This window comes from Coregonus clupeaformis, chromosome 19 (genome assembly GCF_020615455.1).
Source record: "Coregonus clupeaformis isolate EN_2021a chromosome 19, ASM2061545v1, whole genome shotgun sequence".
NCBI lineage: Eukaryota > Metazoa > Chordata > Actinopteri > Salmoniformes > Salmonidae > Coregonus > Coregonus clupeaformis.
This window is the reverse complement of record NC_059210.1, coordinates 15748368-15773909: the sequence shown is the minus strand read 5'-3', so window position 1 is coordinate 15773909 and position 25542 is coordinate 15748368. Positions and strand designations below refer to the sequence as shown.

At 43.9% G+C, this 25542-nt stretch overlaps 2 protein-coding genes across 3 annotated transcripts in view; one reads left to right on the top strand and one right to left on the bottom strand.

Annotated features, from left to right (window-relative positions):
- ldha (lactate dehydrogenase A4) overlaps nt 1-11839 on the top strand; it is a 45385-nt gene extending 33546 nt beyond the window's left edge. For both annotated transcript variants that reach the window (XM_041837614.2, XM_041837615.2), the window contains 6 exons: nt 8049-8166; nt 8422-8595; nt 9025-9198; nt 9344-9461; nt 10524-10647; nt 11314-11839. In XM_041837614.2, the coding sequence (XP_041693548.1) occupies nt 8049-8166; nt 8422-8595; nt 9025-9198; nt 9344-9461; nt 10524-10647; nt 11314-11478 (873 nt within the window). In that variant the 3' untranslated portion in view covers nt 11479-11839. The remainder of the gene's footprint in view (nt 1-8048; nt 8167-8421; nt 8596-9024; nt 9199-9343; nt 9462-10523; nt 10648-11313) is intronic.
- A 464-nt stretch (nt 11840-12303) lies between these two features.
- Nucleotides 12304-25542, bottom strand: part of tsg101a (tumor susceptibility 101a) — a 29202-nt gene continuing 15963 nt past the window's right edge. Inside the window, exons 8-10 of the mRNA XM_041837613.2 lie at nt 18218-18420; nt 17589-17828; nt 12304-14641 (exon numbers count right to left, since the gene is read on the bottom strand). Of these exons, the coding sequence (XP_041693547.1) occupies nt 14552-14641; nt 17589-17828; nt 18218-18420 (533 nt within the window). The 3' untranslated portion in view covers nt 12304-14551. The remainder of the gene's footprint in view (nt 14642-17588; nt 17829-18217; nt 18421-25542) is intronic.

Genomic DNA, 25542 nt, shown 5'->3' with positions numbered 1-25542 from the left:
AGGGTCTTATGGGCCAAGCCAAATTTCCAGCCAGCTGCTCTGAGGTTCCTGGCTAGGGTTGCTGTCTGGGCCGGCAGCCTTGCGAGGGTTAACACGTTTAAATGTCTTACTCACGTCGGCCATGGGAGCTGTGTTTTCTGTGTTTTCTCGAAGTGGGCGAAGAAGGTGTTTAGCCTGTCCGGGAGCAAGACGTCGGTGTCCGCGACGTGGCTGGTTTTCCCTTTATAATCTGTGATTGTCTGGAGTCCCTGCCACATACGTCTCGTGTCTGAGCCGTTGAATTGCGACTCCACTTTGTGTCTGTACTGATGTTTTGCCTGTTTGATTGCCTTACGAAGGGCATAACTGGACTGTTCGTACTTAACCATATTCCGAGTCACCTTGCTGTGGTTAAATGCGGTTTTTCGCGCTTTCAGGTTTGTGCGAATGCTGCCATCTATCCACTGTTTTTGGTTTGGATAGGTTCTAATAGTCACAGAGGGAACAACATCCCTTATACACTTCCTGATGAACTCAGTCACCGTGTCAGTGTATACGTCAATGTTATTCAAACTGTGGATGAACTCATTACTGAGCGCAAAGTTGATTGCATGTTTCTCACTGAAACATGGCTGTCTTCCTACTGTAGTGCCGCTCTTATTGATTACAACTGTGTATTTTTGACTACCTTGTTGCCCATAGCACAGAGTAATACTGAACGCATTATTAAGAAACGCTATCTTACGTCTGAAGTTGCTACAGATTTCATTGAGTGTATGAACAACACTCCATCACCTATTCTGCCTTCCTCTTGTGATGATTTAGTTGATCACTTTAATAGCAAGTTAAGGGCAACCATTGACGCCATAGCTCCAGTAAGGTTGAAAAGGCCACATCCAAATGGAGAGCCCCTTGGATGAGTGAGGAAACTAATCAATTAAAGAGAAATTGCAGAGTGGAAGTGGAGAAAGTCAAAGTTGCAGGACCATTATGATATTCTGAGACAGCAACTTGGCATATATAACAAGGCTATTAGAAATGCCCGACGGGCTCATTTTTCTAACTTGATCAATAATAATCAGAATAATTTGAGAGTGCTCTTCTCAACCATTGATGGCCTGATAAATCCTACCCCCGCAAACCTATGTGAACTTTCCTTCACATCTTAAATGTGATGAGTTTGAGGCATACAGTGGGGAAAAAAAGTATTTAGTCAGCCACCAATTGTGCAAGTTCTCCCACTTAAAAAGATGAGAGAGGCCTGTAATTTTCATCATAGGTACACGTCAACTATGACAGACAAATTGAGAAAAAAAATTCCAGAAAATCCCATTGTAGGATTTTTAATGAATTTATTTGCAAATTATGGTGGAAAATAAGTATTTGGTCACCTACAAACAAGCAAGATTTCTGGCTCTCACAGACCTGTAACTTCTTCTTTAAGAGGCTCCTCTGTCCTCCACTCGTTACCTGTATTAATGGCACCTGTTTGAACTTGTTATCAGTATAAAAGACACCTGTCCACAACCTCAAACAGTCACACTCCAAACTCCACAATGGCCAAGACCAAAGAGCTGTCAAAGGACACCAAAAACAAAATTGTAGACCTGCACCAGGCTGGGAAGACTGAATCTGCAATAGGTAAGCAGCTTGGTTTGAAGAAATCAACTGTGGGAGCAATTATTAGGAAATGGAAGACATACAAGACCACTGATAATCTCCCTCGATCTGGGGCTCCACGCAAGATCTCACCCCGTGGGGTCAAAATGATCACAAGAACGGTGAGCAAAAATCCCAGAACCACACGGGGGGGACCTAGTGAATGACCTGCAGAGAGCTGGGACCAAAGTAACAAAGCCTACCATCAGTAACACACTACGCCGCCAGGGACTCAAATCCTGCAGTGCCAGACGTTTCCCCCTGCTTAAGCCAGTACATGTCCAGGCCCGTCTGAAGTGCATTTGGATGATCCAGAAGAGGATTGGGAGAATGTCATACGGTCAGATGAAACCAAAATATAACTTTTTGGTAAAAACTCAACTCGTCATGTTTGGAGGACAAATAATGCTGAGTTGCATCCATAGAACACCATACCTACTGGGAAGCATGGGGTTGGAAACATCATGCTTTGGGGCTGTTTTTCTGCAAAGGGACCAGGGACGACTAATATGTGTAAAGGAAAGAATGAATGGGGCCATGTATCGTGAGATTTTGAGTGAAATCCTCCTTCCATCAGCAAGGGCATTGAAGATGAAACGTGGCTGGGTCTTTCAGCATGACAATGATCCCAAACACACCGCCCGGGCAACGAAGGAGTGGCTTCGTAAGAAGCATTTCAAGGTCCTGGAGTGGCCTAGCCAGTCTCCAGATCTCAACCCCATAGAAAATCTTTGGAGGGAGTTGAAAGTCTGTGTTGCCCAGCGACAGCCCCAAAACATCACTGCTCTAGAGGAGATCTGCATGGAGGAATGGGCCAAAATACCAGCAACAGTGTGTGAAAACCTTGTGAAGACTTACAGAAAACGTTTGACCTGTGTCATTGCCAACAAAGGGTATATAACAAAGTATTGAGAAACTTTTGTTATTGACCAAATACTTATTTTCCACCATCATATGCCAATAAATTCATAAAAAATCCTACAATGTGATTTTCTGGATTTTTTTTTCTCATTTTGTCTGTCATAGTTGACGTGTACCTATGATGAAAATTACAGGCCTCTCTCATCTTTTTAAGTGGGAGAACTTGCACAATTGGTGGCTGACTAAATACTTTTTTTCCCCACTGTATTTCAGAGATAAGATAACAAACACTAGGCTGGGTATCAGTCAAGCAAGACCTGATGAGAAGTTTGATATGTGTTCTAGCCTACCATGCAAAGGCACTATGGATTTATTTTCCCTGGTTGACACCGACATGCTCAGGAAAGTGATATCAAAATGTAAGCCTTCTAACTGCCTTCTCAATCAAAACAGTTTTTAATTGCATACCTGAAGAAGTGCAAGCTATTGTTAATCACTCCCTGTTCACAGGCACTTTCCCCACTGCACTAAAAACTGCTATGATGAAACCCCTTCTGAAGAAAAGTAATCTAGATTCTTCAGCTCTTAGCAATTTTCAGCAAATAACCAAGCTTTCATTGTTAAGCAAAATTCTGGAGTATTGGTTTTCAAACAGCTAAATTAGTTTTCAAACAGCTAAAAAGTGGCAAATTTAAAAAAAAATCCAATCTGGTTTTCTTGCCCACCACAGCACAGAGACAGCATTAGTTAATGTGGTAAATTATCTTAGAGTCAATACAGATGCCAAACAGCTCACTGTCCTTGTACACTTTGATTTAAGTGCTGCATTCAACACTGTTGACCATGATGTCCTTCTGGACAGACTGGAGAGGTGGGTTGGCCTCTCCGGTCCAGTTCTAAATTGGTTTGGGACCTATTTAACCGGTCAAGAGTTTTTTTGTCACCCTTGGTGAACATAACTCATGCAGTTGAAGTCGGAAGTTTACATACACCTTAGCCAAATACATTTAAACTCAGTTTTTCACAATTCCTGACATTTAATCCTAGTAAAAAGTCCCTGTCTTACGTCAGTTAGGATCACCACTTTATTTTAAGAATGTGAAATGTCAGAATAAAAGTAGAGTGGGTCCGAAGTTTACATACAATCAATTAGTATTTGGTACCATTGCCTTTAAATTGTTTAACTTGGGTCAAACGTTTCGGGTAGCCTTCCACAAGCTTCCGACAATAAGTTGGGTGAATTTTGGCACATTCCTCCTGACAGAGCTGGTGTAACTGAGTCAGGTTTGTAGGCCTCCTTGCTCACACACGCTTTTTCAGTTCTGCCCACAAATGTTCTATAGGATTGAGGTCAGGGCTTTGTGATGGCCACTCCAATACCTTGACTTTGTTGTCCTTAAGCCACAGCATGATGTTGCCACCCCCATGCTTCACGGTTGGGATGGTGTTCTTCGGCTTGCAAGCCTACCCCTTTTTCCTCAAAACATAACAATGGTCATTATGGCCAAACAGATCTATTTTTGTTTAATCAGACAAGAGGACATTTCTCCAAGAAGTACGATCTTTGTCCCCATGTGCAGTTGCAAACTGTAGTCTGGCTTTTTTATGGCAGTTTTGGAGCAGTGGCTTCTTCCTTGCTGAGCGGCCTTTCAGGTTATTTCGATATAGGACTCGTTTTACTGTGGATATAGATACTTGTGTACCTGTTTCCTCCAGCATCTTCACAAGGTCCTTTGCTGTTGTTCTGGGATCGATTTGCACTTTTCGCACCAAAGTACGTTCATATCTAGGAGACAGAACGCGTCTCCTTCCTGAGCATTATGACGGCTGCGTGGTCCCATGGTGTTTATACTTGCGTACTATTGTTTGTACAGATGAACGTGGTACCTTCAGGCGTTTGGAAATTGCTCCCAAGGATGAACCAGACTTGTGGTGGTCTACAATTTTTTTTCTTAGGTCTTGGCTGATTTCTTTTGATTTTCCCATGATATCAAGCAAAGAGGCACTGAGTTTGAAGGTAGGCCTTGAAATACATCCACAGGTACACCTCCAATTGACTCATATGATGTCAATTAGCCTATCAGAAGCTTCTAAAGCCATGACATCATTTTCTGGAATTTTCCAAGCTGTTTAAAGGCACAGTCAACTTAGTGTATGTAAACTTCTGACACACTGAATTGTGATACAGTGAATTATAAGTAAAATAATCTGTCTGTAAACAATTGTTGGAAGTACATGCACAAAGTAGATGTCCTAACCAACTTGCCAAAACTATAGTTTGTTAACAAGAAATGTGTGGAGTGGTTGAAAAACGAGTTTTAATGACTCCAACCAAAGTGTATGTAAACATCAGACTTCAACTGTACATATCACAATTTTGTTCATGTCACGATCATCGTATGGAGTAGACCAATGCGCAGCGTTAGTTGCGAACATACTTCTTTATTAAGTGAAAGCACGAACAAAACAAGAAAACGATGACGTGACAGTCAACGGTCAAACACAAACCAACTCGAACAAGATCCCACAAAACACAAAGGGCAAACAGACAGTTTAAATATGGCTCCCAATCAGAGACAACCAGCCACAGCTGACACTCGTTGCCTCTGATTGGGAGTCACTCTGGCCAACATAGAAATAGCACCCATAGAATTTACACCATAGAAACAAAACACATAGATCTACACACCCTGGCTCAACATAACAGTGTCCCCAGAGCCAGGGCGTGACAGTACCCCCTAAAGGCGCGGACTCCAACCGCGTCAACCAAATACCACAGGGGAGGGACCGGGTGGGCACTCCGCCTAGGCGGCGGATCCGGCCCGGGCCTGATCCCCGCTCCCTCTCCAACCCCCCAAAGTACCCCTGGTCCGGTCTGGCCCCGCTGCCCGGAGCTGGACTGCACACTGATGGAGCGGATTGCTCTAGCTCCGGCGTAAAGCATCTGACCGGTGCCGAACCAGGCACCAGTGGAACAGGCACGGGCCGTGCCGGACTGACGACGCCCACCACTGGCTTGGTGTGGAGAACAGGCACGGGCCGTGCTGGACTGACGACGCACACCACTGGCTTGGTGTGAGGAGCAGGAGCGGGCCGGACCGGGCTGGCGATGCGCACCATAGGCTTGGTGCGGGGAGCAGGAACGGACCGGACCGGGCTGACGATGCGCACCCCTGGCTTAGTGCGTGGAGCAGCAACGGGCCGGACCGGGCTGACGATACGCACCCCTGGCTTGGTGCGTGGAGCAGGAACGGGCTGGACCGGGCTGACGACTCGCACCTCTGGCTTGGTGCGAGTGGCAGGAACAGGCCGGACCGGGCTGGCGACGCGCACCATAGGCTTGGTGCGGGGAGCAGGAACAGGCCGGGCCGAGCTGGCGACGCGCACCGTAGGCTTGGTGCGAGGGGCAGGAACAGGCCGGGTTGGGCTGGCGACGCGCACCGTAGGCTTGGTGCGAGGGGCAGGAGCAGGCCGGGCCGGGCTGGCGACAGCGCACCATAGGCTTGGTGCGGGGAGCAGGAACAGGCCGGGCCGAGCTGGCGACGCGCACCGTAGGCTTGGTGCGAGGGGCAGGAACAGACCGGACCGTACTGGGGACACACACCACTGGCCCTACACCGGGATCTGGAACGGGCCGGACCGGACTGGTAACACACCCCAGTACCTCTCGCCGTGCCTCTACACCTTCCTTCCCTTCTTTGACCAGTGGCCCCCGTAACCTGGCGGCCTCCTCTGCCAACCCGCTGGACCGCTCTATCGCGGCCTCCTGCTGCCCCGACGTCGTGAGCCCCCCCCTAAAAAATTTCTGGGGGTCTCTCTTCCCCGTGGACCAGGCCTCTATAGTTCTCGCCCAACTCTCGCTCTTCTGCTTCCAACTCCAGCCATTCTGCTCCTCATTTGGCTTGACCCAGTCGAGACTCTTCCTCCACTGTTCCCAAGTCCACCCTCTCTGCTCCTCACTAGGCTTGACCCAGTCGAGGTTGCCACGGAGATCTGCTAGCGATTCCCCTGGCGATGGCTCCTGGACACGCTGCTTGGTCCAGTTTTGGTGGGATCTTCTGTCACGATCGTCGTATGGAGTAGACCAATGCGCAGCGTTAGTTGCGAACATACTTCTTTATTACGTGAAAGCACGAACAAAACAAGAAAACGATGACGTGACAGTCAACGGTCAAACACAAACCAACTCGAACAAGATCCCACAAAACACAAAGGGCAAACAGACAGTTTAAATATGGCTCCCAATCAGAGACAACCAGCCACAGCTGACACTCGTTGCCTCTGATTGGGAGTCACTCTGGCCAACATAGAAATAGCACCCATAGAATTTACACCATAGAAACAAAACACATAGATCTACACACCCTGGCTCAACATAACAGTGTCCCCAGAGCCAGGGCGTGATAGTTCAGTTTATTTACAGTATGTTACCCCTTGGCAGCGTTATCAGAACGTACAGCATTGATTTTCATTGCTACGCAGACGATACACAACTTTACATTTCTGTGTCACCAGAGGATTTTAGCTTCACAGATAAATTATTAGACTGTTTTAGTGATTTAAAGACTTGGATGGGACAAGGCCGCACATTTTAATTCAAGGGCAATAAAGATCAAACTCCAGGTAAAAAAAAACGATGTGTCATTTTAGATTCTGAACTCAATTTCGAATTACGAAAATAGCTTTTTACCACCTGAGGAATATTGCCACGGTGCGGCCGTTTCACTCTCAGGCTGATACAGAGAGACTCATCCATGCTTTTATTACAAGCAGGCTTGACTACTGTAATGCTCTCCTGTCTGGTCTACCCAAGAAAGCCTTTGGTCAACTGCAAAACATACAGAATGCTGCAGCACGGGTACTGACCAAGACCAGACGGAGAGCACACATTACACCGGTTTTAAGGTTTCTGCACTGGCTGCCTGTGAGTTTTAGAATTAATTTTAAGATTCTTCTGTTGGTTTGTAAATCAATCCACGATTGTGCACCCCAATACATGTCAGACATACTTTTAACTTATGTACACAGTAGGTCCCTCAGGTCCTCTGGCACAGGCCTTTTAACTATCCCAAAGTCTAGGACCAAGAGGCATGGAGAGGCAGCCTTTAGTTATTATGCCCCCAGCCTGCGGATTAGCCTGCCAGAGAACCTGAGGGGGGCCGAAACTGTGGACATCATTAAAATAATTCTGAAAACACACCATTTTAGCTTTGCTTTTCCTTAGGGTGCTTTTTAGTCGTTCAAATTGTTTTGTATTTTTTTTTTTGTCAAGCACATTGCGTTGCATTCCATGTCTGAAATGTACTGTGTATTTGGTTTGATTAAATGTTGTGGTAAAATGGAGCGGACTTATAGGGCCAGTTTCCCCCGACACAGATTAAGCCTCGTCTGGGACTAACAAGCAGTTTCTATGGTGAAATAGCTTTTTAGGCAAAGATTTAGCCTTTAACTTGTGTCCAGGAAGCCGACCTCTTAAATATATCCATAGACTTTTCTATATGGAGTATATTCCTGAACCCTAACAAGCCTTGTTTGCATGTGTTGACCAGGACCTGTGCGATGAGCTGTGCCTAATTGACGTGATGGAGGATAAGCTGAAGGGTGAGGTCATGGACCTGCAGCATGGCAGCCTCTTCTGCAAGACCCACAAGATTGTGGGCAATAAGGGTGAGTGAGGAGTCAAACACTTATGCGCACTCACACTAACACACACACGCACAAACGAGTTGTGCACACACACAAATACACAAACAAACACACATATGCACAAACAAGTTGTGCACACACACACTGATTTGTTGTGGGGGTGCTCGGAACCCTAGGTTGTATTTGTGTGTGTTTAATGTGCACCTTACCTTGAGTTGCCCACTGTTATATAATCAAACCCTGGTTACATTGTGTGTGGGTCCTCCCCCACTCCAGACTACAGTACGACCGCCCACTCCAAGGTGGTGGTGATCACCGCCGGTGCTCGTCAGCAGGAGGGCGAGAGCCGTCTGAACCTGGTGCAGCGTAACGTCGACATCTTCAAGTTCATCATCCCCCAGATCGTCAAGTACAGCCCCAACGCCATCCTGCTGGTCGTCTCCAACCCCGGTGAGGGAGGGAGGGAGGGAGGGAGGGAGGGAGAGGGAGAGGGAGAGGGAGAGGGAGAGGGAGAGAGAGATTCAACATGGTCCGGTGACTTGATCATTACTCTAACATTGTGCGAAGTCATTGACAGGTTTCAATAAGATATTAGTGCTGCCCTGCTCACTCCGTAGCTCTCCAGGGTCAGGTTACATTATCAGGAACAACTGCATGGTCCTTTGCTGACAACTCGGCCAAAATGTGTCACCCCTCCTCCCTTTCGTTCCATACTCCAAGCTGCAAAGTCAACGCTGGCTATATAGTGAACATTTATACAAATACAAATGTAAGGTTTAGGCATAATGTTAGGGGTATGGTTAGGGTTTGTTTTCTTAACTCAAATTGTGATAACGTTTGTAACGCCCCCTTCTCCTTTCTCTCCTCCCCCCATTCCAGTTGACATCCTGACCTACGTGGCCTGGAAGCTGAGTGGTTTCCCCCGTCACCGCGTCATCGGCTCCGGCACCAACCTGGACTCCGGTCGTTTCCGCCACCTGATGGGCGAGAAGCTACACCTTCACCCCTCCAGCTGTCACGGCTGGATCATTGGAGAGCACGGAGACTCCAGCGGTATGTAGGCTATGGCTTCAAATCCACTCCACTCCGGAACAGTCTGTCTGTCTGTCCATACCATATTGTGGAAAACCTTCATGGACATTGGTATCTATGACAGATAGGTAACTGACTGGATGCCTGTCTCTTTTCTTTCTCCCAGTGCCCGTATGGAGCGGCGTGAACGTTGCCGGTGTTTCCCTGAAGGGCCTGAACCCACACATGGGCACAGACGCAGACAAGGAGGACTGGAAGCATGTCCACAAGATGGTGGTCGATGGGTGAGTCTTATAAACACACATCGCTATCTGTTGAACTACACTACATGACCAAATTATGTGGACACCTGCTCGTCAAACATCTCATTCCAAAATCAAGAGCATTAGTGAGGTCGGGCACGGATGTTGGGCGATTAGGCCTGCATTCTATGTTCCAAGTCAGGGCTCTGTGCAGGCCAGTCAAGTCTTTCCACACCGATGTCGACAAACCATTTCTGTACGGACCTCGCTTTGTGCACGGGGGCATTGTCATGCTGAAACAGGAAAGGGCCTTCCTCAAACTGTTGCCAGAAAGTTGAAAGCACAGAATCGTCTAGAATGTCATTGTATGCTGTAGCGTTAAGATTTCCCTTCACTGGAACTAAGGAGCCTGAACTATGAAAAACAGCCCGAGACCATTATTCCTTCCACAATGATGGAAGTAGAGTATAAATTACTTCACTCCCAATCAAATCCAATGGAGCTTGGAGGAATGAGGATGGAATTTGGCCTGAGGCTTGGAGCCAGACATGCTGGGACTAGCACAGTAGGTACTGACTACGCCATTGTCTTATGCGTTTACTACACCTGCATCTGGGTCTAAAGCAGTTAAGTTGTTGTTATGCAATGCTGCAGACTGTAAAGGTATTACTATTAATTACAAGTTATTACAAGTAATTCACAATCCACTTCATAACTAGTTTCATGGCATTTGTCCCTGCTGTTATCAAAATATATTTTCCTGAGTAGTTCTTAGCATTCACAATAGGAAAAACTACTCATGTTTCCTATGAAATTAGTTTAAATGTGTTATAAAGATCTTATAAGTTTACACCTACCTTATACAGGTTAAAGAGGTGTGTATAAAGCTGTTATAAAGGTTAAACCTACCTTATACTGTATATGAAAGAAGTGTGTATAAAGGCGTTATAGGTTAGAGGTGTGTGTAAAAGGTGTTATGAAGGTTACATATATGTTATAGAGATGTGTTTAAAGGTATTTGTATATGTCTATTATACAAATATGCTTGTATATCCTGGCTGTTCCTTTCTAACTCCTCTCCTCATGTCTCTCTGTGTCATATAGTGCCTATGAGGTCATCAAGCTGAAGGGTTACACCTCCTGGGCTATCGGCATGTCTGTCGCTGACCTGATTGAGAGCATCCTGAAGAACCTCCACAAAGTTCACCCCGTGTCCACCCTGGTCCAGGTAAGAAGTCCATCCTGCCGTGCTCTAAATGTGTGTTGATGCCATATATTTACATTTCTCATTTTATAGCAGACAGTCTTATCCAGAGTTACTTACAGTGAGTGCATTCATTTTGGTACTACCATACTACTTGTAGCTAAGAGTGTGCTGAATCCATAACACTCCTGATGGTTCCAATCAGGGAAAGATTACAGAAGAGTAGATGGTATAATGTAGTACCAAACGGGCCAAAAACCTTTAGGTCTAAGAGGGTTTAAAGAAGATCGATGGATCTTTGGTTGTTGTAGCATAGCAGTAGGCTAACTCAACTTGAATGAAAAAGATGGTCAGCACTCGCAAATAAAGTATTTATATGAATGTTTTTTTTAATAGCATAAGTCTCAAGCCGACATGCAAGAGCAGTCCATGTTTTTCAAGAAAACTATATGCTAAAGTGTATACCTAATGTGTGTTATGACTGAAGATGTAAGGATTAAGTTGGCTCTTCTTTATACATAAATACAGACATATCTGATAGTTTTATTTGGACCAACCACCGTCAAACAGGTCAAGATCACAGATGTATGGACTTGAGACACACACACTAATAATACACCCACCGCCACTCCACCAACACTCCAGCTGTGTTCCGTCCCTAATCAGTCTCTCTCCTTCCCTCCCTCTCAGGGGATGCACGGTGTGAAAGATGAGGTGTTCCTCAGCGTGCCGTGCGTGCTGGGCAACAGTGGTCTGACTGACGTCATCAACATGTCCCTGAAGCCCGAGGAAGAGAAGCAGCTGATCAACAGCGCCGAGACCCTGTGGGGCGTGCAGAAAGATCTCAAATTGTAAAGCGCAGTGTTAATTTCGTCAGCAATAATACTATGACAAAATACTCAATTACCTATTTTTCCTGACTAAAACTTTGATAACGAGATACACTGGAAAAAAACGATGACTAATACAAATTACTTTTCATTTTAGTCTACGAAAATGTGACAAGACTACCACATGAGGCTAATGGACATTTAATGTCGACTGATAACTAAAACTAACGCAGGACAAAATGTCTAAAAAGTATTTTAAGACTAAGACGAAATCTAAAATAGCTGCCAAAATGAACACTTGTAAAGAGACCCCTGTGCCATCTGGATGTACGTACGATCCAATTTACTCCACCAACCAAATAAAACTACCAGGATGATGAAACAAGCATCTGTTTTGTCTCTCTCTCCGTGTGTGTTATGCCTGTATGGTAGTTGTGTTTACGTGTTAGAATTGCAGCCGATAATTATTGAATTGTTCCGAGGCAGGGATTTACACATTTGCAGATTAGGGATCTCATTCAATGAGGTGAAATGGAGGTCCCTACTCTTTCCTCTCAGCGGAGGTTGGTGGGTGGGATATCAATGCTAGGGTCCATATTATTACACATCACACATACAACTGTAGAACTAAAACATGATAGTCGCTTTGCATTCAACAACCATGGGCTCTGGGTTATCAAGTCAGATATGAACCTTGTGTTATTACAAAAACGACCAATGGTCAGCCTTACCAGGCGAATGATTTGGGGGGGGAGGGGGAGGGGGGGGGGGCTGCTCAGCACGACAGTGTGAAAAGGGTACACGTGTGTTAGACCTACACCATCACCAAAGTGAACCACCACAGGAGTCATTTTTGTCAAACCACTCTTTTTATTGTGCTGATTTACATAATTCTACAGATAAAAGAACAGATGGTCTATTGTTGAAAATGAAACTAAACTGAAAAAAATAACAGCATATCATACAATTCAAAGCGCATTTAGTAAAAGCTAATTTAAAAAGAGACCGGTCTACATACTTGATATAAGTACATTTCTGATTAGTTGAAGAAGAAAAGAAGAAAAAAAAACATTTCTGATTCACAACCTTTCTTTTTAAATCGAAAGGGTAAAGAAATACATTCATCTCTTAGAACAGCTGAAAACTTGAAGTAGACAGAAAAATAAACTAAGTGAAGCAAGAGAAAAAATCTACAATTTTATTTTTGACGCCTTTGAATAGAAAGTGACACCATTCAAACATGAACATACAGACACTGTACAGGGGCTGAGGGGAGTCTTTTGAGAAACAATGGGCATGATCGACAGTGACCATCAGGGTTCTGCTCATTAGGCCACCAAACAGAAGAAAACGGACTATAAGAGGAAGAGACTACACATTTTCCTTCTCCGTTGCGAAACTTTGAAAACATTGTCTGTTGAGTGTCATAAGAAACACGACGCAGACTGAAGGATCATCCTCAACAGCTAACATGGAAAGCCGTTTCTCAAATTGTTCCAGATGCCAATGGGAGCAATATTGACAGAATATTCGAGATAAAGAGGAGGGCGACTGGGAGAACAAGCCAGGGTCGCCTGCTTGCCTCATTCGGCATTGATGCAGTTGGATATGGAGCAAATGGCTGCCAATATTCCTATTTTTATACAAACAATAGATCATTCAGGTTGTACCTCCAAAGGTTTCCAAACGGTTTTGTGCCAACATGAACCCGACCCTGCTCTGAGAAAGCATGCTCCTACTAGATGAACCCTTGTCATTTTCTAAAAGGTTGAGTCTAGGGATGTAATGATTCGCATTGGTCCTTGGTTCAAATGTTTAAGATACCAGTGCATCGGTCTGCAGGATCCCAAAGCGATCCAAATTAAGCATGCATCATACATTGGTCAGAAAACCGATTTAAGCAGGAATTGGTCAGAAAACCGATTCAAATCACAAGTTCAAATGTTTTTTTTTACTCCATATTGTTATATTTAAAAAATACCTCTTATCTGTTGTGACAATTGATGCGTCCTCTCCTTCAGTTCAGTTGGTAGTTTTGCTTTAAACATTCAGTGTATTTGGTCATTTTTAAATGAACAGGGTAACTTCATAATGGACAGCAATCATTTTTGCGACGATTAACGGTCCAAACCATTTGCTTTTGAGACAAGGTAAAATCCAAAGCTACATTATATTAATTGGCTAAATGCCATGTTAATTTCTAAAGATAAATATTGACATAGTACTAGCTCATACATTTTTTATCTGCAAAAATGACAAGTTAATCAGTGGGTGATGGTGATGTCTGATAAAAAGTGGCGGGACAATTGCCCCACACCCCTAATCTGATAGTGGGGTGGTAGATGCTCAGTCTGCCCTATTGCTCAGCTCAGGTGCCTACACACACCATTGACACACACACACACAGGGCCACTCAGCTTAGAGAAGTCATCCCAACAGCAGCGGATATTACTTTAAGATGGAAAATGAATGTGTTCATGCAAAACATTTTAGTGCATCGAAGCGTATCGTATCTAACCAAATCACATCAATTCGCACCCCTAATCAAACCGAATCGCACTGAATCTTTTCAAACTAAAAGGCATCGTTCCTGTATCGTATCAGAGTCCATGTATCTAGAATCTTTCATGAAAGGAGAGATGCACATCCCTAGTTGAGACGTATGTTTATATCAGAGCGTAAGCTTTCGTTTACAGCGGGACAGAGAGATAAGTAGCACAAACTCACACCAGGAACTGTCACACTGAATGTCAGAGCACATACTCTCCCACCTCACACCACTCCAACATTGTGACTATGGAAGCATATGGCTGCCAATATTAATTTAAAAAATGCATATTTGCAGACATTTGCTCCATATCAAACTGCATATTTTCCATTTTGGTTATCCAACTAGATGCTTGTTTAGGGGATGTTTGAATCAACAAACAATACAAATTAGATGTTAGCTCTTTTCAGAGTTTTAGGGCACGTCTTTTAGAGAGGAGAGGAGGACAGACAGAGAGAGAGAGACAGAAAGACATATATAGAGAGGAGGAGCTGTACAGAGGGAGAGACTGGGAGAAAGGGAGTGTGTATGGGTGTGGGTGTCCGCGGGCTCAGTAGAGGTCACTAAGGCCGGCGGTCTTGCGTGCTTTCTGCATGAGGGCTCGCAGCTGGAACTGCTTTCGGGAGAGCAGACGCACATGCTGTAACAGGAGAGAGAGAGAAAGGGGGAGAGCGCGTTAGAGAAGACAGACGAGGGCACAATGTCTAGTGGCTCCCCATGATCTTTATGGAAAGGTGTGCGTGTAGTTTGTTTGAGTGAGTGTGTACAGTGCTTTGCAAAAGTTCATCCCCCTTGGCGTTTTTCCTATTTTGTTGCATTACAACCTGCAATTTCAAATGGATTTCGATTTCATGTAATGGACATACACAAAATAGTCCAAATTGGTGAAGTGAAATGAAAAATATAACTTGTTAAAAAAAATTCTAAACAATAAATAACGGAAAAGTGGTGCGTGCATATGTATTCACCCCCTTTGCTATGAAGTCCCTAAATAAGATCTGGTGCAACCAATTACCTTCAGAAGTCACATAATTAGTTAAATAAAGTCCACCTCTGTGCAATCTGTGTCGCATGATCTGTCACATGATCTCAGTATATATACACCTGTTCTGAAAGGCCCCAGAGTCTGCAACACCACTAAGCAAGGGGCACCAGCAAGCAAGCGGCATCATGAAGACCAAGGAGCTCTCCAAACAGGTCAGGGACAAAGTTGTGGAGAAGTACAGATCAGGGTTAGGTTATAAAAAATATCAGAAACTTTGAACATCCCACGGTGCACCATTAAATCCATTACAAAAAATTTGAAAGAATATGGCACCACAACAAACCTGCCAAGAGAGGGCCGCCCACCAAAACTCGCGGACCAGGCAAGGAGGGCATTTTTTTTATTTATTTCACCTTTATTTAACCAGGTAAGCCAGTTGAGAACAAGTTCTCATTTACAACTGCGACCTGGCTAAGATAAAGCAAAGCAGTGCGATAAAAACAACACAGAGTTACATATGGGGTAAAACAATACAAAGTCAAAAATACAACAGAAAAAAATATATATATACAGTGTGTGCAAATGTAGCAAGTTATGGAGGTAAGGCAATAAATAGGCTATAGTGCAAAATAATTACAATTAGTATTAACACTGGAATGATAGATGTGCAAGAGATGATGTGCAAATAGAGATACTGGGGTACAAATGAGCAAAATAAATAACAATATAGGGATGAGGTAGTTGGGCGGGCTAATTTCAGATGGGCTGTGTACAGGTGCAGTGATCGGTAAGGTGCTCTGACAACTGATGCTTAAAGTTAGTGAGGGAGATAAGTGTCTCCAGCTTCAGAGATTTTTGCAATTTGTTCCAGTCATTGGCAGCAGAGAACTGGAAGGAATGGCGGCCAAAGGAGGTGTTGGCTTTGGGGATGACCAGTGAGATATACCTGCTGGAGCGCATACTACGGGTGGGTGTTGCTATGGTGACCAATGAGCTAAGATAAGGCGGGGATTTGCCTAGCAGTGATTTATAGATGGCCTGGAGCCAGTGGGTTTGGCGACGAATATGTAGTGAGGACCAGCCAACAAGAGCGTACAGGTCACAGTGGTGGGTAGTATATGGGGCTTTGGAGACAAAACGGATGGCACTGTGATAGACTACATCCAATTTGCTGAGTAGAGTGTTGGAGGCTATTTTGTAAATGACATCGCCGAAGTCAAGGATCGGTAGGATAGTCAGTTTTACGAGGGCATGTTTGGCAGCATGAGTGAAGGAGGCTTTGTTGCGAAATAGGAAACCGATTCTAGATTTAACTTTGGATTGGAGATTCTTAATGTGAGTCTGGAAGGAGAGTTTACAGTCTAACCAGACACCTAGGTATTTGTAGTTGTCCACATACTCTAGGTCAGACCCGTCGAGAGTAGTGATTCTAGTCGGGTGGGCGGGTGCAAGCAGCGTTCGGTTGAAGAGCATGCATTTAGTTTTACTAGTGTTTAAGAGCAGTTGGAGGCTACTGAAGGAGTATTGTATGGCATTGAAGCTCGTTTGGAGGTTTGTTAACACAGTGTCCAATGAAGGGCCAGATGTATACAAAATGGTGTCGTCTGCGTAGAGGTGGATCTGAGAGTCACCAGCAGCAAGAGCGACATCATTGATATACACAGAGAAAAGAGTCAGCCCAAGAATTGAACCCTGTGGCACCCCCATAGAGACTGCCATAGTTCCAGACAACAGGCCCTCCGATTTGACACATTGAACTCTATCTGAGAAGTAGTTGGTGAACCAGGCGAGGCAGTCATTTGAGAAACCAAGGCTATTTAGTCTGCCAATAAGAATGCGGTGGTTGACAGAGTCGAAAGCCTTGGCCAGGTCAATGAAAACGGCTGCACACTACTGTCTATTATCGATCGCGGTTATAATATCGTTTAGGACCTTGAGCGTGGCTGAAGTGCACCCATGACCAGCTCGGAAACCGGATTGCATAGCGGAGAAGGTACGGTGGGATTCGAAATGGTCGGGTGATCTGTTTGTTAACTTGGCTTTCAAAAACTTTTGAAAGGCAGGGCAGGATGGATATGGGTCTGTAACAGTTTGGATCTAGAGTGTCACCCCCTTTGAAGAGGGGGGATGACCGCGGCAGCTTTCCAATCTCTGGGGATCTCAGACGTTACGAAAGAGAGGTTGAACAGGCTAGTAATAGGGGTTGCGACAATTTCGGCGGCTAGTTTTAGAAAGAAAGGGTCCAGATTGTCTAGCCCAGATGATTTGTAGGGGTCCAGATTTTGCAGCTCTTTCAGAACATCAGCTGTCTGGATTTGTGTGAAGGAGAAGCGGGGGGGGGCATGGGCAAGTTGCAGCGGAGGGTGCAGAGCTGGTGGCCGGGGTAGTGGTAGCCAGGTGGAAAGCATGGCCAGCCGTAGCAAAATGCTTGTTGAAATTCATTAATCAGAGAGGCAACAAAGAGACCAAAGATAATAGTCCATTTTAATTCCAGGTTGTAAGGCAACAAAATAGGAAAAATGTCAAGGGGAGTGAATACTTTTGCAAGCCACTGTATATGCTTCACCTGTGTGTGTTTGTATGCGTGTTTCCCAACCCTCACCTTGAGGAACACCTCCAGGTCTATGACCCCGCGGCGCAGCGCCTCTCCCAGGTAGAAGATGGTGTCCTCGATGGCATTCTCCTCAGCATACAGGTTGAGGATCTGCTTGTAGAGCGGCGCCGTGGGCACGATTACATCGTCGATGTCGTTGTTCTCCGACTGGTTCTCCATCTTCTCCAGCGCCTCGCTCAGCTCCTCGTCCTTACGCTTCAGTAGGTCGATGTTCCTGTCCACCTCCGCCTGCACACACACACACACACACACACACACACACAGAGGAATTAACACATGAACAGTACGCACACACACACAATGTTCCTTTCCACCAAACAATTCATTAAGGTAATACTTGAGAGAACTTGGGGACCTACAGGTTATACTTGATAGAACTTGGGTGAAGAGTGAGGAGAGACAGAATAATAAAATTAGAATGACTTATTAGAATGATTCTATTTCTATGGGCGGAATATTAGTTAGAGAGAATAAGAGAATGAAAAAGAGAGTGAAAGAGAATGAGAGAGAGATAAAGAGAGATGAATAGGAAAGGACCTAGAGTGAATGAGAGAGGAAAGGAGAAAGACCGAATAGAAGAGAAATGTGACTAATATATCCCTATATCCCCCCCTCACCACTTCCTGGTCCAGCCGTGAGACCATCTCCTCCAGTTTCTGGTGTCCCTTCTTCAGGTCCTCCTCGGTCCTCTTCAGTGCGTCCAACTCGGCCTGCGCCCGGTCCATCTCCTCCTTCATCCTCCAGCGAAGCTTGTCGCTCACCGCCGAGATCAGCGACGCGCGGATGGTGTCCTCGCCAATGGTACCATCCCTACTGGGGCCTGGAGGAATGGATGAGAATGATGAGATGTAGATTTTTTTTTTTTTTACTGCCTGTATTGGCACAATTAAACGTATTTACATAGCAACTTCAAATGCAAATAAAAAAGGAGAGGGATGGACAGGACAGGGGGGAGAGAGGAGGAGTAAACTAGCAAGGCCGTACACTACAAACTCTGTTCCACACGCTATATTTGATCAAGCAAAGATCAATTTGCTTTTACACAACATTTACAATCCTTGCAGCAGTGTCCTTGTTTGTGATCTTATATGACCCTTAAGATTTCAGACATAACATTATAGCTGAGGAAATTGCAATGCATTATCTTCAGGATGTTCAATTCTCAAATGTATATGGAATGACACTAGCAACATTTTAGATGCAGTTAAACTGATAGAGAAAGTTATAAAACATGTTTCAATGCTAATGAGTCTCTGTTCATGTAATTGTGTTGCTACTACCCTAAAAAGACAGCACCAGTCAGCCACTGGCGGGGTTTGGCTGACCGTTGGCAGGAAATTTAGCTGAAAAAGACAGTGCCCAGGCTACATACAATATCTTTTTCTTAAGTTTCACTTTCGTTTTTGCGTGGGAAAAGGGCCCTCCCGCTCTGATTGGCACACACCTACTCATTCAAGGGTTTTTCTTTATTTTTCCTTTTATTCTACATTGTAGAATAATAGTGAAGACATCAAATCTATGAAATAACACATGGAATCATGTAGTAACCAAAAAAGTGTTAAACAAATCAAAATGTAATATTTTAGATTCTTCAAAGTAGCCACCCTTTGCCTTGATGACAGCTTTGCACACTCTTGGCATTCTCTCAACCAGCTTTATGAGGTAGTCACCTGGAATGCATTTCAATTAACAGGTGTGCCTTTGTATAAGTTAATTTGTGGAATTTCTTTCCTTCTTGTGTTTGAGCCAATCAGTTGTGTTGTGACAAGGTAGGGGTGGTATACAGAACATAGCCCTATTTGGTAAAAGACCAAGTCAATATTATGGCAAGAACAGCTCGAATAAGCAAAGAGAAACGACAGTCCATTACTTTAAGACATGAACATCAGTCAATCTGGAACATTTCAAGAACTTCTAAAGTTTCTTCAAGTGCAGTCGCAAAGACAATCAAGCGCTATGATGAAACTGGCTCTCATGAGGACCGCCACAGGAAATGAAGACCCAGAGTTACCTCTGCTGCAGAGGATAAATTCATTAGAGTTAACTGCACCTCAGATTGCAGCCCAAATAAATGCTTCACAGAGTTCAAGTAACAGACACATCTACATCAGCTGTTGAGAGGAGACTGCGTGAATCAGATCTTTGCTGCAAAGAAACCACTACTAATGGACACCACTAAGAAGAAGAGACTTGCTTGGGCCAAGAAACACAAGCAATGGACATTAGACCGGTGGAAATCTGTCTTTTGGTCTGATGAGTCCAAATTTGATATTTTTGGTTCTAACCGCCGTGCCTTTGTGAGATGCAGAGAAGGTGAAAGGATGATCTCCGCATGTGTGATTCCAACCGTAGAAGGACGGAGGAGGTAGTGTGATGGTGTGCTTTGCTGGTGACACTGTCAGTGATTTATTTAGAATTCAAGGCACACTTAACCAGCATTGCTACCACAGCATTCTGCAACGATATGCCATCCCATCTGGTTTGCGCTTAGTGGGACTATCATTTGTTTGATCCAAACCATACCTCCAGACTGTGTAAGGGCTATTTGACCAAGATCGAGAGTGATGGAGTGCTGAATCAGATGACCTGGCCTCCACAATCACCCGGCCTCAACCCAATTGAGATGGTTTGGGAGCCAAAGCAGCCAACAAGTGCTCAGCATATGTGGGAACTCCTTCAAGACGGTTGGAAAAGCATTCCTCATGAAGCTGGTTGGGAGAATGCCAAGAGTGTGCAAAGCTGTCATCAAGGCAAAGGGTTGCCACTTTGAAAAATCTAAAATATAACATATATTTTGATTTGTAAAAAAATAAAAATAATAATATGGTTACTACATAATTCCATAGTTTATGTCTTCACCATTATTCTACAATGTAGAAAATAGTACAAATAAAGAAAAACCCAACTAGCTATATTATGTTTGTGGCTAGAAACTTCAGCGCGAATTTTTAACTTGTCTGCCAAAGTTGGGACTTGGGAGAGTGTTCAGTATCATTCCGTTTTTATCAGAGTAATTGTTAGTGCTCTGCAAGTAGGAGCGAAGGACACTTCGTGTTGTGTTGCCGGCTTGCAGCGCAAACTCTCCCCATTGAGCAGACTGTATCATGGTGATAATGACATGTTTACTACCAACATTACAAGTTATTTAGTGTTTAGGCTGCTATCCTACTCAAAATAACATGAAGTGAGATGGAACAAATTGGCCACGTTAGCTCCTGCCAGCGACATGCGATACAGTTGCCCGGTGGGAAGCAACAGTGGGAAGCACCTCGATACAACATTTTTGCACTGGTCATTCACACCGGCTTATCGTTACATGAGCTAATTAGCATTTCACGGTGACAGCCAGATGGTGACCAATACTACAAGTTATTTCTCCCTCGCCCATCGAAATAAACATCACATTTTACATTGTGCTTTCGATTGCGAAAATTAACAACCAAGGAAGAATTTCTCCTTTCATTCACTTCTCAAACTCCAAACCTGGTCTGCTTGGTCTGTTTCGCAAGCGTTCCCGGAAGTCTTGTGATGTTGCGGCTCTGGGTTTAGAAACTCTGTGCTAAAGCCATCCCTCGCAAGACTCGTATAGTCAGATATAAATGTACGTCATTTTATCATGAAACACACAGCATAGATATGGAAAAATACCAAGTTCATAACTTCGGAATTCCCTGTTCAAGCCCAAATATATCATACTTTGATTAAAACAATGACTTATTGACTTAAATCGTTGTGCAACATTACGGGTAGGCTCAGGGAATCGTCTTTCAGTTAGAAAAAGTGGATTTTCGTTGCTATAAATAGCTAGCTGGGATGGGCTCATCAGGACAACTGACTAAACAGAATTCATTCGTCTCCACTTAACTCTCAGCTGCGCGACATACATCATCAATTTGAGCACCAGGCGTGTCCATATAGCCTCTCCCCTTTCACCCCTCTTCTTTTCCCCTCAACCCCTGGGCTAAATAAAGGAATAGGACAACATTTCCATTAGACACTGATCTTAAGAGACACTGATCTTTATAGTGAAGTGGATGAGTACACTGATCCTAGATTAGCACATAAGGGTAACTGTCTACCCGGTTAAATATAGCTGTGTCTGTGCTGAGGGGGTTGGGATCACCACACCCCTTGACCTTTTGTCACCCGAGTCTGGTTACAGGGACAACCTTTCAGAGGAAGCCAGGCAGTGAGGTCACAGAGTGGAACAGACCCAGCCAGAATGTTAAAGGTCAGAGGTCAGGGTCAATGAAAGGTCAACAGAATGACAGGCAGTATATAGATTGGTAGTTAGTTGTGGCAACACTTGTCTAATGATTCTTTATACAAGTTTGAATTGCCTGATGATTATTGTTCTACTTTCTATTGGCCATTAGTTGAAGAAAGATAATGTAACTTCTGAAAGATAATGTTGTAGATTGTAATATGCATGTTTAGATACAATGACAAGCAGAACATTTTATATTGATCATGTAAAACATTGGCTAGGGCTGTGACGGTTTTGGAATTTGAGGTGACAGTAATTGGAGAGGGCAATGTACACGGCCACCGACATAACCATTCAGAAGGTGTGGTGGAGGATTGGCGCATATCAGACTCAAAAGAAACACGTGGCTTTTCTCTGCAACTTCACTATTACCATTACACTTTGTTATTATCAGTAGCATTTCATCATTATTACTCAATTTATTACCTATAAATATAAGTCTGGTATACAAATTAAGGAATGCCAGGTTGGAGAGGATCTGTCGCATTTATGTATTGACAACAATAACGCATGACAATATTATTATTATAAAAAAATAAAGATATATGCCTATCTTGTCCTTGTCTGTTGGCTTTTCTACATATACAAAAATGTAATACGGATCCTATTTCGACGGACAAAACCACTCACACGAAGTCCAATGGTATTCTCCCACTTTTCCCGAAATATTCGCATAAAGTCACAAACCCTTCTGCTGCGGTCATTCGATGGCAGTGGCATTTGCGTATGTTCTTCAAAGAGAGGACGCCATAATGAAATAAATAATGTAGCCTAAGCTACTGAAAATAGGCCTTTTACAAGATTAAATCATGATAGGAGGGTTTGATTCTTATTATAGTGATGGAGTCCAGACATGCTACTTTAGGAAACTTTCTGAATGGCCTATAAAATAATCAGAGAACTCACACACGCACACTCCCGTAAAAGGACCAGCCACCAGCGTGTCGGACAAAAGAGCTAATATTTATTCTTCCCTTAAACTTTTATTAAAAAACCTAGGCCTACCGAAAGTTGGCTATAAGAACGAATTGACAAGGAAAGTATGAAGGGGAGAGACAGCTATGCGATATTTGAAGATGAAATTGACAATCATTAAAATGGATACAAATACATGCAACATGTCCATAGCCTATTTATTAACGTTGATTAGTCTATAAATTAAGAAAATATTCTGTAGTTGTGAATCTACCACACAACTGCTGACTACTGTTGTCAGTAGTTGTGGTCCGTGATTGTGGTCAGTAGTTGTGGTCTGTAGTTGAGTGGTTCTGGTCAGTAGTTGTGTGGTTAGTAGTTTGTAATTTGGAGTGTTCTGCACATTTTAAAGTTGGTTTGGAGTGTGTATCATGTAAAAATAGTTTAGCATATTTAAGTGCTTATATTTCCAAAAGTATGATGAGTATCAAAAATAAAAAAGTAAGCAACTCAAGTTAAACCTATGCATGTTATAAAGTTGAAAAGGTATGTTAAGCATAAAAGCTGCAGGAGTAGCGGTGGAAATAATAATATACTGAAGAAAAATCAATGCAACATGTAAATTGTTGGACCCATGTTTCATGAGCTTAAATAAAAGATCCCCCAAAAAATTCATAACCACTAAAAGCTTATTTCTCTCAATTTGTGAACAAATTGTTCACATCCCTGTTAGTGAGCATTTGTCCTTTGCCAAGATAATCCATCCACCTCACAGGTGTGGCATATCAAGAAGCTGATTAAACAGCAAGATCATTACACAGGTGCACCTTGTGCTGGGGACAATAAAAGGCCTCTCTAAAATGTTTTGACACACAACACAAAGCCACAGATGTCTCAAGTTGAGGGAGCGTGCAATTGGCATGCTGACTGCAGGAATGTCCACCAGAGCTGTTGCCAGAGAATTTAATGTTAATTTACCTACCATAAGCCGTTGTTTTAGAACCGTTGTTTTTAATTTGGCAGTACGTCCAACCGGCATCACAAACGAAGACCACGTCATCCCGGGACCTCGACATGCGGCTTCTTCACCTGCGGGATCGTCTGAGATCAGCCATCCGGACAGCTGATGAAACTATGGGTGTGCAAACTGAAGAATTTCTGCACAAACTGTCAGAAACAGCCTCAGGGAAGCTCATTGTGTTCTCGTCGTCCTCACCAGGGTCTTGAACTGACTGCAGTTCGGCGTCGTAACCGACTTCAGTGGGAAAATGCTCACCTTCGATGGCCACTGGCACGCTGGAGAAGTGTGCGCTTCACGGATGAATCCCGGTTTCAACTGTACCGGGCAGACAGCGTGTATGGCGTAGTGAGGGTGAGCGGTTTCCTGATGTCAACAATGTGAACATGGTGGTGTGGTTATGGTATGGGCAGGCATAAGCTACGGACAACAAACACAATTGTATTTTAAATCGACGGCAATTTGAATGCACAGAGATACCGTGACGAGATCCCGAGGCCCATTGTCGTGCCATTCATCACCTCATGTTTCAGCATGGTAATACAAGGACCCATGTCGCAAGGATCTGTACACAATTCCTGGAAGCTGAAAATGTCCCAGTTCTTCCATGGCCTGCATACTTACCAGACATGTCACCCATTGAGCATGTTTGGGATGCTCTGGATCGACATGTACGACAGCGTGTTCCAGTTCCCGTCAATATCCAGCAACTACGCGCAGCCATTGAAGAGGAGTGGGACAGCATTCCACAGGCCACAATCAACAACCTGATCAACTCTATGCGAAGGAGATGTATCGCGCTGCATGAGGCAAATGGTGGTCACACCAGATACTGACTGGTTTTCTGATCCACGCCCCTACCTTTTTTTAAAGGTATCTGACCAACAGATGCATATGTGTATTCGCAGTCATGTGAAATCCATAGATTTGTGCCTAATGAATTTATTTCAATTGATTGATTTCCTTATATGAACTGTGCATGTTTCTTTAATATTTTTGTTAAACAACATCAAATCAAATTGTATTGGTCACACACATATTTAGCAGATGTTATTGTGGGTGTAGGGAAATGCTTGTAAATAGATCAGGTAGTAGGAAGCTCTCTCAATCATTTATATGCAGATGATAGTCTTATACTCAGCTGGTCCCTACACAGAGTTGGTGTTAAACGGTCTACAACAAAGCTTCCTTAGTGTCCAACAATTCCTTGAATTACCTTATGGGATACAATTATTTCCTTATGGAGTTATCAAGGGTTGTAATTCTAATCTTATTTGTTATTCTGATTAGTTTAATTTTTATTTAACTGGCAGTGTTGTTGTTTTTTTGGACGCATGAATCACAATTTGAGTCGTGTGAAAAGGGAAGGAGTGTATTGTTGTTTTGTTAGTGTTGTTTTTGTCTTGCTTCAATACAAATCTCACCAGATTGGGTCTGCTGGATGGTCGGGATTTCTCCCTAAGGATTAGCCCTCTGACTCCCTGACCCTGTAACTCTGTGGTCACTGACAACATCCGCACTGAGCTAAAGAGTAGAGCTGCCGCTTTCAAGGAGCGGGACTCTAACCTGGACGCTTATAAGAAATCCTGCTATTCCCTCAGACAAACCATCAAACAGGCAAAGCGTAAATACAGGACTAAGATTGAATCCTACTAAACCGGCTCCGAAGCTCGTCGGATGTGGCAGGGCTTGCAAACTATTTCGGACTACAAAGGGAAGCCCAGCCGCGAGCTGCCCAGTGA